Here is a 15631-nt window from a genome sequence, read left to right as displayed (position 1 = left end):
AAAATACGGATGCATTTACCTTCTAAGTTAGCGATCCTACTTCCAGGAATCTATTCAACAGGCATTAAGAAAAATGACCCAGGTCAGAGGACCTGAACAGACACCTCTCCCAAGAAGACCGACAAACAGCCAGCAGGTATTATATAAAAATATGTTCAACCTCACTAGCAATTAGGGAAATACAAATCAAAACTACAATGAGATACCACCTCATACCTGTTGGAATAGTTATTATCAACAAGACAAGTAATAACAAGTGTTGGAAAAGTTGTAGAGAAAAGAGAACTGCTGGTGGGAATGAAGACTGGCATAGCCACCATGGAAAAGTAGTCTGACAATTCCTCAAAAATTAAGAATAGAGCTACCATTTGATCCAGCAATCCCTCTCCTGAGTATATACCTGAAAAACTCAAAAGCATGTACTTGAAGAGATATATGCACCCCTATGTTCATTGAAGCATTATTCATTGTGGCCAAGACATGGAGACAACTAAGGTGTCCTTCAACAGAGGATTAAATAAAGAAGATGTGTTACATATACACAATGGAATACTACTCAGCCACAAGAAAAGACAAAATAGTGCCATTTGCAACAACATGGATGAACCCTGAGAATATTCTGTTAAGTGAAGTAAGGCAGGCAGAAAAACTAAGAACATTTATTTCATTCATATGATTTCAAACCATCTGATTTCATTCATATCCTATATAATAAAGTGGTAATATGCAAATGACTATTACTCCAACACACAAGATGGTTGCCCCATGTGGTCAAAGATGGTCACTTCCATGTAAATACAAGATGGCCACCACAAGATGGTCTGCAGGGGAGGGCAGTTCGGAGGAACCAGGCTGGCAGGGGAGGGCAGTTGGGAGGGACAAGGCCTGCAGGGGAGGGCAGTTGGGGGCAACCAGGCCAGCAGGGAAGGGTAGTTAGGGATGACCAGGCCTGCAGGGGAGCACAGTTAGGGGCAACCAGGCCAGCAGGGGAGCAGTCAGGCTGGCAAGGGAGCGGTTATGGGGTGTTCAGGCTGGTAGGCAGAAGTGGTTTAGGGGCAATCAGGCAGGCAGGCTGGTGAGAGGTTGGGAGCCAGCAGTTTTGGATTTTGAGAGGGATCTCAGATTGGAGAGGGTGCAGGCTGAGCTGAGAGACATACACAAACCCGCCCCCCATGCATGAATTTCATGCACCAGGCCTCTAGTGTGGAATATAAAAACTGAACCTCGTGGACACAAACAGCAATGTGGTAGTTGCCAGAGGGAAGAGGCTAGCGGTGGGAAGAGGCTAGCGGTGAAGGGGACCTAATGATGCAAGATGATTTGACTTTAGGTGGTCAAATGCAAGATGACTTGACACAGTGTAATATACAAATACTTTAACATAGAAATCCACACCTGAAACCTTCAAGATCCTATTAACCAATGACAACCCAGAAATTTAATAATAAAATAAGTAACTATTATGAACAAAGAAAAATGGCTCAAGATCATATGAGTTTGGAATAGTAGTGGCAGAAATATGGATTCCTCAAGATAAAACAATGTGCCCACTACATTTAAGATGGGTCTATATTAGGGGTGTCGAACTCAATCAGAGAAGGGGCCAATCTAAAATCCAGCCTAAATCGCGGGCCGAATGGTTTACTGAACAGTCATAAACTGTCATTGTGATGGAAACGCAGCGGAGTGCAATGATGACAGCGCGGTGCGGGCCACATTGCAAGGCCTGGCGGGACGGATTTGGCCCTCGGGCCTTGTGTTTGACACATGTGGTATATATAGTCTCAAAACAAGTCAACCATGGGCTGGTTACCCAACTTTTATACCTGTATCATTTTTCATCTTGCTAAGAATTTACAGCATTTAAACTGAACATGATAAAAAAAAAAAAGGAGGCATTTGTCCCTTGACTGGAAATTTATTTATTTATTTATTTATTTATTTATTTATTTATTTTTTAATATATTTTATTGATTTTGTACAGAGAGGAAGGGAGAGAGATAGAGAGTTAAAAACATCGATGAGAGAGAGAGTCTTCGATCAGCTGCCTCTTGCACACCCCCTACTGGGGATATGCCCGCAACCAAGGTACATGCCCTTGACCAGAATCGAACCCGGGACCTTTCAGTCCCCAAGCCGACGCTCTATCCATTGAGCCAAACCGGTTTCGGCTATTTATTTATTTTAAATGGCCTAGGATCATAGATGTTTCAGACTCTACACTTTCAAAAGAAACAGAAAATCATAGACAAAGAATACCTTATTGCAATATTTTTTTAAAAAACACACACACACAAACCATAAAACAAACACCCCATCTACAATTCCTATCCCTTACACTCTAATAATTAAATGTAGTCAGTCTTGAAAAACAGTCTTATATGCCATACATCAAAAGAAAAGCTGCATTCAATTTTTAGAGCCAGTAATTTACAGGCAACGTTCTATGACTGCTGCTGTTACACAATCAGGTAAAAATTGTGTCCTATATAGTGCTGATGTGATCTAAAAGGAAATTGCTTCCAAAATACCTAGTCCCACTGGTATGTGGCGTTGGGGACTGTTATTGATCAGCTCCCTCTGCTGACAGCCTGTAGAGTCGCACTAATAGGAAATGCTTTATCTCAGTGACAAGCAAATGATATGGGGGAAATGGCAGCCATTAATTCATGCACCTCAACTGAATCCTCGGAAAAACCCAAGGAAAGAGCACAGTTTTACATCAGTCACTTTTCCTCTTTCTCCCTGCAGTACATCTCTTTGCATATTGCAGACCTGAAAAGTGAAATCTTTGAAGAACTCCTGAAGCACCTCTGCCACTGTGCAGATGAATTCCGGGAGATCATAAAAGCGGATATGCAGAGGCAGATGTTTGTTGAACTCTTCCTGCATTGTGACTGTGCCAAGGTAGGGTAAGAACCTTAAAGCCATGTTTCTTAAACTATTTGCTGTAAAGGACCAGTTTTTAGTTTGTTGTTAATGGTGATATTTTGAATTTCTAATCTGCTGTGGAATGAAAAATGGATTACGAAGGTGGAAAAGTACATACAAAATACAACTCATATTTTTATTGTCAGATTCGACTCTGATTTAGCATTTGTTACTTTCTCAAATTTGCTAGATGCTGTTTTCAAGTTATGTACCTTTCTCACCACAGACTTGTACCAGCTTATAGACCACACCTTGCATGGCACAACATTTCACAGCATATAACTTATCTCTAAATCTCTTTCCAATTCTTAAGAATGGGTTGCTTACTATTGTTTTTGCTTACTCTCTTTTTCTGGTGGCTTCTTATAAAAAAAAAAGCTGCAAGGAATAGGAATTCTACTACATCTTATTATACTGCTTCTTTAAAAGAAAAGTTTATATCAAAAAGTATTTCTAAGAATGGTACTTGGGAGGATATTGGTGTGCTATTGCCAAATGGATTTTTTAAATAGGTACAAATTTTACTGATATGTATTTGTTTATGAACTTTGTATCCCTCTGTTCCAAAAAAAAGATTGCAACAAAGGAACATATATTAAAAGTAGGATGAAGGAAGTGAAAAATAAGAGAGACGATAGTAACTGAAGCTGGGAATAAAGCCCAAAATGTGTATTAGAATTGCCTAAATATTTGTTCTAGGTTGCCTACAAGTTTAAATCTAAGCTTCCTAATAGTGAATGTGAGAAGGGAAACATAAGGAAACATTCCATCGGGGTTTATAAGATAAAGTACAGAAAAGTCAGCAGTTCCTCCCTCAAGTACTCGCAAAGGGACCCCGTGTGTTGAAATGCAAGACCATTATGCCAGACATATAATAAATGAAACAATGACTTTCTTAGAGAAATTTCTTATAACCACCTAGGTAAATGATACCACACCTGACTGCAATTCAGAGAAAGCAAGTTTTGAAGGAGCCAATATATTGAAGTCTAGGTTCTCAGATCCCTGCTAATTTGGCTTACATCAGGAATATATTTTATAAAATCTGAAATGTCTATGTGTCCTGTTGAACATTGTTTCTTTTAACGAAGCTTATAAGTATTGGTGACATGGAGGTCAAGATTTTACTCTCCAATAAATGCCTGGATACCAACTATTCATTGTTGGCCAATTTAATACCAATTCATATGCTATAACAAACATAGCAGGGTCATATTTAAATAAGTTAAATTAGATTTGGTTGTGCCTTTTGCATTTCTTCCCAGTGTTCAAATAGAAGCTATGTGCTGATCTGGTAGGTAAGAGAGATACAGTTTAGGAAAAAGCAGTTCTGAATATTTTTAACCAATAGCTGAGACAAGAGTTCAAAAGCCTGTACTTTCACTTGAAAATCCAGGGCTCCTGAAAAAAAAAAAAAAAAAAAAAAAGGCAGCCCTAACCCGTTTGGCTTGGTGGATAGAGCATCGGCCTGCGGACTGAAGAGTCCCAGGTTTGATTCCGGTCAAGGGCACGTACCTTGGTTGCAGGCCCATCCCCAGTCAGATGCCCTGACCGGGGTGTGCAGGAGGCAGCTGATCAGTGTTTTTCTCTCATTGATGTTTCCAGCTCCCTCTCCCTCTCCCTTCCTCTCTGTAAAAAAAGTCAATAAAATATATGTATTTTTAAAAAGAGTCATTGACAGGCTGGGAGCAGCCAGGCCCGGAACGGCCGGGCCCGGAGCAACCGGGCCCAGAGCAGCCGGGTCGGGTGTGGCCAGGTCTGTAGCGGTAACAGCCAAGTCCAGAGCAACTAGGTCGGGAGTGGCAGTGACCAGACCCGGAGCAGCGACTGCCAGGCTGGGAGCGGCCAGGCCCGGAGCAGCCGGGTCTGGTGCGGTCAGGCCAGGAGCAGCGGCTGACAGGCTGGGAGCAGCCAGGCCCGGAGTGGCAGGGCCCGGAGCAGCTGGGTCGGGTGTGGCCAGGCCTGTAGCAACAACAGTCAAGTCCAGAGCAACTAGGTCAGGAGCGGTAGTGACCAGACCCGGAGCACCGACTGCCAGGCTGGGAGCGGCCAGGCCCGGAACAGCCGGGTCTGGTGTGGCCAGGCCCGGAGCAGAGGCTGCCAGGCTGGGAGCGGCCAGGCCCGGAGCAGCGGCTGACAGGCTGGGAGCAGCCAGGCCCGGAGCGGCCGGGCCCGGAGCAACCGGGCCCAGAGCAGCCGGGTCGGGTGTGGCCAGGTCTGTAGCAGCAACAGCCAAGTCCAGAGCAACTAGGTCGGGAGTGGCAGTGACCAGACCCGGAGCAGCAACTGCCAGGCTGGGAGCGGCCAGGCCCAGAGCAGCCGGGTCTGGTGCGGCCAGGCCCGGAGCAGTGGCTGCCAGGCTGGGAGCGGCCAGGCCCGGAGCAGCCGGGTCTGGTGCGGCCAGGCCCGGAGCAGCGGCTGACAGGCTGGGAGCAGCCAGGCCCGGAGCGGCCGGGCCCGGAGCAACCGGGCCCAGAGCAGCTGGGTCAGGTGTGGCCAGGCCTGTAGCAACAACAGTCAGGTCCAGAGCAACTAGGTCAGGAGCGGCAGTGAACAGACCCGGAGCAGCGACTGCCAGGCTGGGAGCGGCCAGGCCCAGAACAGCCGGGTCTGGTGTGGCCAGGCCCGGAGCAGAGGCTGCCAGGCTGGGAGCGGCCAGGCCCAGAACAGCCGGGTCTGGTGTGGCCAGGCCCGGAGCAGCGGCTGCCAGGCTGGGAGCGGCCAGGCTTGGAGCAGCGGCTGCCAGGCTGGGAGCGGCCAGGCCCGGAGCAGCCGGGTCCGGTGCGGCCAGGCCCGGAGCAGCGGCTGACAGGCTGGGTGCGGCCAGGCTTGGAGCAGCGACTGCCAGGCTGGGAGCGGCCAGGCCCGGAGCAGCCGGGTCCGGTGCGGCCAGGCCCGGAGCAGCGGCTGCCAGGCTGGGTGCGGCCAGGCCCGAAGCAGCGGCTGCCAGGCTGGGAGCGGCCAGGCCCGGAGCAGCCGGGTCCGGTGCGGCCAGGCCCGGAGCAGCGGCTGCCAGGCTCGGTGCGGCCAGGCCCGGAGAAGCGGCTGTCAGGCTGGGAGCAGCCAGGCCCGGAGCGGCCGGGCCCGGAGCAATTGGGCCCAGAGCAGCTGAGTCGGGTGTGGCCAGGCCTGTAGCAGCAACAGCCAAGTCCAGAGCAACTGGGTCAGGAGCGGCAGTGACCAGACACGGAGCAGCTGGTTGTGGAACAAACCAGAGCAACAGAGGCCAGGCCCGGAGCAGCCTGGCCCAAAACAGCTCGCTCCTCACCTGCCCCTGCCCCACAGCTGCCTCTCAGACATGGCTGGAAACTTTTGCGGGAACTTGAGGGTCTGCTGAATCAAGTGATGAAGGCTTATATCTGGATGTGTTGAGTTAGTATAGTCCTGGGGTGTTGATCTGTGAGTGCCTTGGGTGGGGCCTGGATGAGGCTGGTTGTCCTATTAGGAAATGTCTTTTGTGTGAAGTGTATCATTGGGCATGTGGAGGTATTATTGATATGAGAAAATGCTAAGTAACAGATTTGCTATCTGAAAAGGGATTTACTATCGGGGAAAGGGAGGGAGGAAGAGACTGAACATAAACTGTGCACCAATGGATGAGGATGAGGGGGCAGAGGGTGGGGTGGGAACCTGGTGGAGGGGGGAAGAAACGAGGAACCTGTGTAATAATATGAACAATAAAGATTGATTTAAAAAAAAAAAAAAAAAAAAAAAAGAGTCATTGAATAAGGAAGAATGCAAAATAAGACATTAAAGCACTTTTTCTATCACTGGGAAACTGACCAGCTGATGGAAGGAAGAGGTAGTAGAGGGGATGTGATTAGGGGTGAGAGGTTGTCTGGGTCTCTAAGTCAGAGTTAGTACCTGATCCCCCACCTTCGAGCCCCAATCAGGGCTGAAGGTAATATACTCTTAGAAATTCTAAGTAGGTTGTGGAGAAATTTAAGAACGGCAGGGCTTATGCTTTTTTTCCTGGGTTTAGCTCAGAGACCGAAGCTTCATAGAGAAGAACTGAATCCAACATGACACTAAAGCGCTAAAGTGCTGCGGAAGGGTCTAGGGAGAGGGGCCTGAGGTCAGTCCACGCCTGTGGCTCCAGGAAAGGTGATGAGATTCCCAAATACCTGTGGTAAGGGGAGTGGTTGTGCAGAGAAGGTGGCAGTAAGAGTTCTGGGTGTAACTCCAAGAAGATACCCTGGCCGGTTAGAGCATTGTCCTGATATGCCAAGGTTAGGGGTTTGATCCCTGGTCAGGGCACATATAAGAAATCAGCCAATGAATGCATAAATAAATTATTGTAGTATACAATTCATTAATTGCCTTTCTATTTATTTACCCTAGGGAAATGTTTATACATGTACACAGGAGATATGTATAAGGACATCTATTGTACACATTATTTTTGGTATCAAAATACTGGAAATAATCTAAATGCCCATCAAAAAAAATTTCTTTTAATTAGAATTTTTTACATTATAGAATACTATACAGTTAAAAGAAATGAGATAATGTTTCTTTACATACATGAATCAGATCTCAATGTTGTGTAAATAAGAGCAATTTTAAGGATAACTGAAATGCTTATAAAAAGTTTTTTGTTTTTTTAAGCGGAGGGAACATTTGAGATCTTGTTTCCTAGCATGTCATCAGTTTGGCTCAAATTAACTCTTCACAAAAATATTTTTAAAATTTTAAAAAGGATACATATACTGTGATATCAGTTATATATATGTTTTGTTTGATTGGTTGGTTGGTTTTGTTTTGTTAACCCACCCCCAGGGACATATTTTCTATTGATTTTTAGAGAGAATTAAAGGGAATGAGGTTGAGAGAGAGAGAGATAAAGAGAGAGAAAGAGAATGAGAGAAACATTGATGTGAGAGAAACACATCGATTTGTTGCCTCTCGCATATGCCCCAGCTGGGGTCAGGAATCAAACCTGCAACCCTTTGGTTTGCAGGCCGATGCTTTAACCACTGAGCAACACCAGCCAAGGCTCAGTTATAGATTTTTAAAGCACAAAGAAAAAATGGTAATAATCGTCATTTCTGGGTGCTGGGAACACAAAGTGTTAGTTTTATCATTTTCTTATTTTTTCTAAAATTAACTTTTTCCCAAAATAAAAATGCTAAAAAAAAGAACAAGTAGGGAGCAGTTAATTGTCCTAAGTGTCATGCTTAGATCAGATTAGATGGGAATTGAACATTGTACACTGGATTAAACAATTACATCAGTAACAAATATTTGTTCAGCATCTTTAAGTGTAAGGCATTTTGACATGTCACAGAATGGGAAAATAGAGTATAAGTCGAAAGAGGCCAGGTATAGCTTTCCCAATTTTGACTGCAGATTTTATTTATATGATGATGATAGTGATGGTAGTGATAAATGTTCCAATAGGCCATAGTCTGTCTACATAAAAATCTCAAATCTCTTCTAACACCTAATCATCAGCTTTCTGCTTAGGTAGGGTTTGTGGATCGGCAGAGGACACTGGCCTTGCTGGAAACATTCTATGACCAAAGTCCAAAAATGCTCAAGCATTTACTCCGAAACCCGAGACAATGTAAGTGCCACTCAGAGGGAGTATGCTCAAACTGAAATTATTAAGTCCACCAATATGATAATATAAGGCCATTCTATCCCTGTGGAATTTCTTCATGTCCCTCTTAGATCATGATAGCTATATCTAGCTGCTCATTCCCCACAAAATTCATTCTTTATTACAACTAGATGTATTTTTCACTACAGTGCAATACTAAAAGTTGTCAAGCTAGAACTCAATTTTTAATTTGTTCAAATGAAGAAATGTTTTAGTAACCATCTGAATGTTTCAGAAATTTAGTTGGTAATGGTAATTCCAGTTTTAGTGTCCAACTTAGAATTCTAAGATTTTTAATAAAAAAGTTTCCCTCTCTCAAGCATTTTTACTTGTACATCTTTATTGTACGAATACAGTGAAAATTTTATATTACCACCAAAACAAATAGGACTGGTGGTTTTATTTTTATTTCTTTCTTTTTATTTTGTTTTATTGATTTTCCACAGAGAGGAACGGAGAGGGATAGAGAGCTAGAAATGTAGATGAGAGAGAATCATCGACCATCAGCCTCCTACATACCCCCTACCGGGGATGTGCCCGCAACCAAGGTACATGCCCTTGACGGGAATCAAAGCTGGGACCTTTCAGTCCGCAGACCGACGCTCTATCCACTGAGCCAAACCGGTTTTGGCTATTTTTATTTCTTAAAGAGAAAGTTATTGAATGGATGGGTTTTCCAAAAAATGTCAGTATATTATTTCTGTGTGATAACTTATCACTTGGATACTTAAAAACCTGTGGATGATGTACACAAAGTATTCCCTAAACCCATGGGAGTCACAATTTTATAGCCTAAATACTAAATGTTTCAGAAGGGAAAGGCAATCTTTGGCATGGTCACACTTTTTGTAGCCCAGGTCACCAGTGTTGTTTTGGTGGTGGTATTCTTTTTTTAACAGTTGGATTCTGGTGAATGCTATTCAATCTTTCCCTAGAATTCTGAGTCAAGTGTCCACATAAGTTGTTGTGGAAAAGAACTGAGGAAAGAAGAAAGAAAGGTAGAGAAGGAGAGAAAATGAATATTGGAAAAAATAACCCAGTGAAAAATTGTCATGGGTAGAGACATGCTTTCATCTTGATATTGCAGATACTGAAAAGGTATTTGAGGTGGAAGACATATGTCCCCGTACTCATTCCATGCCAACCTCATTGTAGAGTACTAAAAGTAGAGAATAGGTTGTATTTGTCTTGGCAGTTTAAGCAACTCTCCAACTATTAATTTTCAAAACCACAGCTTTTAAGAAGGGATACTTTCTATTTTACAGTAATGAGCATCTTTTATGTTCAATTGGATACCTTTTTGGTTTTTATTGTATTGCAGAGAAAGGTAACTGGTACTTATTTAAAGTAATAGACATATATTATAATCACTGTGCTCAATGCTTTTTTTTTTTTTTTTGCATTAACTTACTAGTTCTGATTCTGTATTATAAGAGCAATTGTTTAGGTAAATGCTTTGTTCTTTTGCATTAGGGCCACTCATTGAATTTGAAGAGATAGAGTTGCCCGAGTTGTGGGGAGACATGGATAATCAGAAACACATTTATGAAGACTTTGACAATGTGTTCTTAGAGGTTACTACATCACTGTCTGAAAAAAACAAACAAACTACATTGCTTAAAAAACCAGATCTACAAAAACATGATAAACGTAGAAAATCAACACAATTTCTGAGACTACCAGAACAGCAGAGAAGAAAAAGTCCGGGACAAGACCCAAACAAAATTTTAAGTGAAATGGACTCAGACTCAACAGCACAAGGACAGCAAAAAGGGGCAACAGCGCGGCCAGGATCACGCAGAGGGTCACGCAGAATGTCAGCAGTAGACGAACCACAAACAAGTTCACCTGGAGGATCACGCACAGGGTCACGCAGAATGTCAGCAGTAGACGAACCACTGAAAGGGTCAAAAGAAGAATCAAGCAGAGAGCCAGTAACAGAACAAGGGGTAAAAAGAGAGTCAACTGCAGAAGAAGACTCACACAGAGAGTCAGTAATAGAAGGATCAAACAGAGAGTTAGAAACAGAACAAGGAGTACCCAGAGGGTCAATTGCAGAAGAAGGAGTACCCAGAGGGTCAATTGCAGAAGAAGGAGTACCCAGAGGGTCAATTGCAGAAGAAGGAACTCCTAGAGAGTCACCAAGAGGATCACACAGAATGTCAGTAACAGAAGAACCAAATAGATGGCCCGCTGACACACAAGAATCACCCAGAGAGTCAGTAGGAGAACAAGGACCACAAAGAGGGTCAACTGAAGAAGACGAATATCTTGAAGAGTCAGTAACACGAAGAGGATCACGCAAAGGATCACGCAGAACGTCAGTAATAGATGAACCACAAGAATCACACATAGATTCAGTAGCAGAACAAAGATCACAAAAAGGGTCAATTGCAGAAGAAGCACCTTCCAGAGATTTACTAACACCAGAAGGGTCACGCAGAGGATCACACAGAATGTCATTACTAGAATCACATAAAGTGTCAGATGAAGAACTAGAATCACCCAGAGAGACAATTCCAGAAGAACAGGGCATAGCCTCAACCTCACCAGCAAGGGAAGGTAATATCTCAAAAGAAAGTAAAAACATATAGGGAGGTTACTGGGATAGAACTATGATTCCTGGTTCATAAGTCGATGCTCAATCACTGAGCTACACTGGGCAGGCTGTGGAATGGTTTTTAAAGTCTTCAGAAAATACCCATTTCAATTAGGATCTTTTCTGATATATCAGATCATGCAGATCTTAGACATATTTTGCTACTCAGCATGAGACTAGACCTTGACCAATTAATTAAATGCAAACCACAAAGACTCTATTATCAGACTCATATGTAACACCTTAATCAATAAAGAATAAAAAATAAAAAATAAATAAATACATAAATAAATAAAAATAAGACTCTATTATCCATTTACTTAGAATTTTTGTGGGTGTTTTTTTTTTTTTAATATATTTTATTGATTTTTGTACAGAGAGGAAGGGAGAGAGATAGAGAGCTAGAAATATCAATGAGAGAGAGTCATTGATCAGCTGCCTCCTGCACACCCCCCACTGGGGATATGCCCGCAACCAAGGTACATGCCCTTGACCGGAATCAAACCCGGGACCCTTCAGTCCCCAAGCCGACGCTCCATCCATTGAGCCAAACCGGTCCTAGCAGTGGGTGTTTTTTTTAGAGAGAGAGTGGATGTGGGGTGGCAGAGACAGAGAGAGGAACATGGATGTGAGAGAGACACCTTGATTGATTGCCTCCTGCATGTGCCCTGACAAGGGCTGGAAATCAAGCCTGCAATGAGGTATGTGTCTGTATCTTAGATTGGAATCAAACCTGGAACCTTCAGTCTGCTCTATCCACTGACCCAAACTGGCTAGGGCTACCTAGAATTCTTTTTTTTTTTTTTTTTTACACTAAAAACCCATTTGTAAGGAAGAAATCTGGTAATGTTGCTTATAGAAATTTGTGTTGGACCTCTGAAAATGCAGTAGAAGCCCTTTTGTTTTAAATGTGGGGTCTAATATTAGAAACAACTTTTAAAAATTTCTTTTATTTCACCTATGAAATGGATCTTGATTTTTCAGTTATAAATAAGACTAGGGGAGTCCCTCATCCCAACCTGCCCCCTCTCCAATTTGGGAGCCCTCAGGGAATGTCCTACTGACGGCTTAGGCCTGCTCCTTGTGGTTCTCTGCTCTTTGTGGACCTGCCTGCTTTACGCCACCCTGGCCCTGGTGTCTTCTCTCTGTGGGGGTCTGCTTGCCCTTAGCCACCAAGGCCAGGGGTAAGCAGGGCCCTGATATCTGCTCTCTGGCTCTCTGCCGCAGGGGCAAGCAGGTCCCTGTTGTCTGCTCTCTGGGGAGGCCCTGCAGGGGACTGCTTGCCCCTTGCTGCCATGGCCAGGAGCAAGCAGGGCCCTGCTGTCAGTTCACTCGCTGTGGGGGATGTTCCCGCCCTCCCCCAGGCCACTTGCGCATGTGCCGGCTCAGAGTGCCTGGTCCCAAGGATGTTCCCGCCCCACCCTCCCTCCTCACCCCCCAGCTGCTCCACGCCTGTGTGCATAGGCCCAGAGTGGCAGGAGGGTTGTTCCAGGATCCCCACGTGGACCTACAGGCTCAGAGCAGCCTGGCTCCCAAGGACATCTGTACTTGGGACACAGGCTGCTTGGTGCCAGCATGTGCAAGTGGCCACCCTGCCCCCTGCTGTTCTGCACCTGTGTATGCAAATTAACCTACCATCTTTGTTTGGGTTAATTTGAATACTCACTCCTGATTGGCTGGTGGGCATCGCAGTATGGTTAATTAGCATATTTATATTTTATTACTGTGTATATATATATTTCTAGAAAAGTTTCTGAAAGCTGTATTTAAGACAGAGAGCACCCTGCAATTCAAATTTTATTCTGCAGAAGACTTTTTTCCTCTGAATTGCCAATTTATGACCTTTTCCTATAAAAAATTCTAACCTTTTAAAGAGCCAACCTTAATACCACTGAAGATCTCAGTTAGGCATATATATTTTTTAAATTCTGATCTTTAATTCTACATCCCAAAGAAAATTTGTAGAAAATAGGTAACCTGTGTTTTAGATTCTACACTATCATCAACTGATTTGAAATTTTTTTAGCATTATGTTTATTTCTCCATAAAACAGAGTTACTAATTTCTGGCTCTCCTTACATAAGGATGTAGCATTAAAAGAGTAGTGAGGCTACTATTCAACCAGATGTTATGTTAGTGAGGTCTTAATTTTGGCTATGTGTAACAGTGTTCCAAAATGACAGTGTCTGAAAAATAAAAATAATAGTTTCTAAATAAGAAAGGAGTGTCTTTCTTTCTCATATAAAAGTCAAAAGTTCTATGAAAGCTCAGTCCCATGAAATCAGCAATGGCTCAGCTCCTTCTATCTGGTATCTCCTCCAACCACATGGACCAAGATGGTTCACTGCCATGTCTACATTCTGACCAGCAGGTGAGGAGAAAGGAAAATGGATAAGCATCACATCATTTCCCTGCAGGGATCATTGGTCAGTATATAAGGATACTAGAGGCCCATTGCACGATATTCATGCAAGAAAAGGCCTTCATTCCCCTGGCTTCACTCCCAGCCACCTGGGAACTGGCAAGTCCTTGCTCCCTGGCTGCCCCGGAGCAGGCACCTTCTCACCCCCAGGGTGCCTGGAGCTGGCAAGTTCTCGCTTCTGTCTGGAGCACCACTCCAGTAGCTCCCTCCAACCCCCCATTTCCCTTCATAGCAAGCTTCACTACGCTCAGTACCTGAATATGCAAATTAACCTCCATATTTGTTGGGTTAATTTGCATACTCCCTCTGCTTGGCTGTGGGCATAGTGGAGTGATGGTTAATTGACATGTTTCTCTTTTATTAGGTAAGATAGTCAGGGAGGCTAGGAAATGTAGGCCTCATTTTGTGTGGCCAAATTGGGGTACAACAAATAGCTTTTGTCAAAGAGCTGCTCTCAACAACTGGAGTTATTAAGTTATATCATGTGGTTGATTATGACACACCATATATGGGAAAGTACCTGAAAGAAAGTTTTTGGTGGTCTATATGCAAGGCATTTCTCTTATTCATTAACTTAAGAATATGTAATGTCCAACTCATAGGCATTTTCTTTTATACCTTTTAGAAACTGCAAAGAAGAAAGTTAAAAAAGACAAAGCCTGTGAACCCAAGTCCCAAAAAATAGAAGGAAAGTCATGGCCAGGTAACTCACTCAATCCTCCTTTCATTTATACTGTAGAACAAAAACATTGTGACAGTGAAGTTAAATTGCCTATGTTATGTGGAATGTGTATTTTATAGGTGAACTTTTGACTTGTGACTTGAAGACGTATGTAAAATTCGAAGATGAGGAACAGGCAAACTTAATCTATGATAACTACAGATTCACAGGTACATATTAACAACAAAATTAGAAAGAATAGATCCCAGTCTGATTGATGAATTTAACTTATTGTGGTACCCCATGATAAAGACTGGACTTAGACAAGACACAATACCAGAGTGAACCTTGTATTATTTTGTCCCTGAGCTGATGGATCTAAACATGTACAAGATGGTCCAGCTGGTGTTGCTCAGTGGTTGAGTGTCGATCTATGAACCAGGAGGTCACAGTTCGTTCCTGATCAGGGCATATCCTGGGTTACGGGGTTGATTTTCAGTGTGGGGCATATAGGATCAATAATTCTCTCTCATCATTGATATTTCTATCTCTCCTTCCTTCTTTTCTGAAACCAATAAAAATATATATTTTTAAAAATATATATTTATAAGATGAATGTTTTAGTGGTAGTAGGCATGTGCTATTGATGAATGTTCCTTTGCTTAAAAACATATCCATTAGTATACAGATTTTAAAATAATTAAATGGCCCAACAGCTGTTTTTAAGCTATGATCCAGATATACAAAAGGAATAAGATATTAGATATTACTACTCAATAGAAATAATTTCAGCTATTACTCTCCCTGTTAGTTTCATATCCAAACATGTGAAACAGGTGAGACTATAGATTGTTTTTGAAGATCTACATATAAAGAAAGATCTACTCAACAGAGAGAGCAAAGAGTAGCTTTTACTTAACAGTGAATGTTCCTACAAGTACTAATATTTCATGCTATTTTATCACTTTTACCTTTAATTAGATCAGCATTATTTTCTTTCTTTTTTTTATCTTTATTGTTGACAGCATTACAGATGCCCCCTTTACTCCCCACCACACCCTAGACCTTCACCAACCTATTGTCTGTATTCATGAAAACAACAACTATGGGAACTTAAGACAGCCCCTAGAAGCTGAAAGATTATTTTATTCCTATCTGCAATTTTAAAAATTTTAAGTCTGGGTCAAGTAATAAACTTCTTATCCTCAAAATATTTTGGTGAAAATGTATAGCATCAGTCAAGCTCTTATAGCCTGCTAGTTCATGTTCTTCTTCTTGTCTTCTATATTTCCATTTTGCTCTACTATTTGGAAAATAAACTGCATGAGTATTTTTAAGCTATGTCAAATCTCTTATAGAAATCACAAGGGCAGGAATGATTAACTCAATGAATAAATCAAACGTAAGTCACTGGGT

General features: G+C 42.9%; 1 protein-coding gene across 1 annotated transcript in view; it reads left to right on the top strand.

Moving 5' to 3' along the window:
• EFCAB5 (EF-hand calcium binding domain 5) overlaps nucleotides 1-15631 on the top strand; it is an 88729-nt gene that overhangs the window by 35810 nt on the left and 37288 nt on the right. Inside the window, exons 8-12 of the mRNA XM_045570981.1 lie at nucleotides 2752-2907; nucleotides 8398-8497; nucleotides 10007-11095; nucleotides 14180-14257; nucleotides 14356-14445. Coding sequence (XP_045426937.1) covers nucleotides 2752-2907; nucleotides 8398-8497; nucleotides 10007-11095; nucleotides 14180-14257; nucleotides 14356-14445 — 1513 coding nt within the window. The remainder of the gene's footprint in view (nucleotides 1-2751; nucleotides 2908-8397; nucleotides 8498-10006; nucleotides 11096-14179; nucleotides 14258-14355; nucleotides 14446-15631) is intronic.

The sequence above is a fragment of the Pipistrellus kuhlii genome, unplaced genomic scaffold (genome assembly GCF_014108245.1).
Source record: "Pipistrellus kuhlii isolate mPipKuh1 unplaced genomic scaffold, mPipKuh1.p scaffold_m20_p_39, whole genome shotgun sequence".
In the NCBI taxonomy this organism is placed as follows: domain Eukaryota; kingdom Metazoa; phylum Chordata; class Mammalia; order Chiroptera; family Vespertilionidae; genus Pipistrellus; species Pipistrellus kuhlii.
Note: the sequence above shows the minus strand (reverse complement) of the source record. Positions and strands in the feature narration are given on the sequence as shown.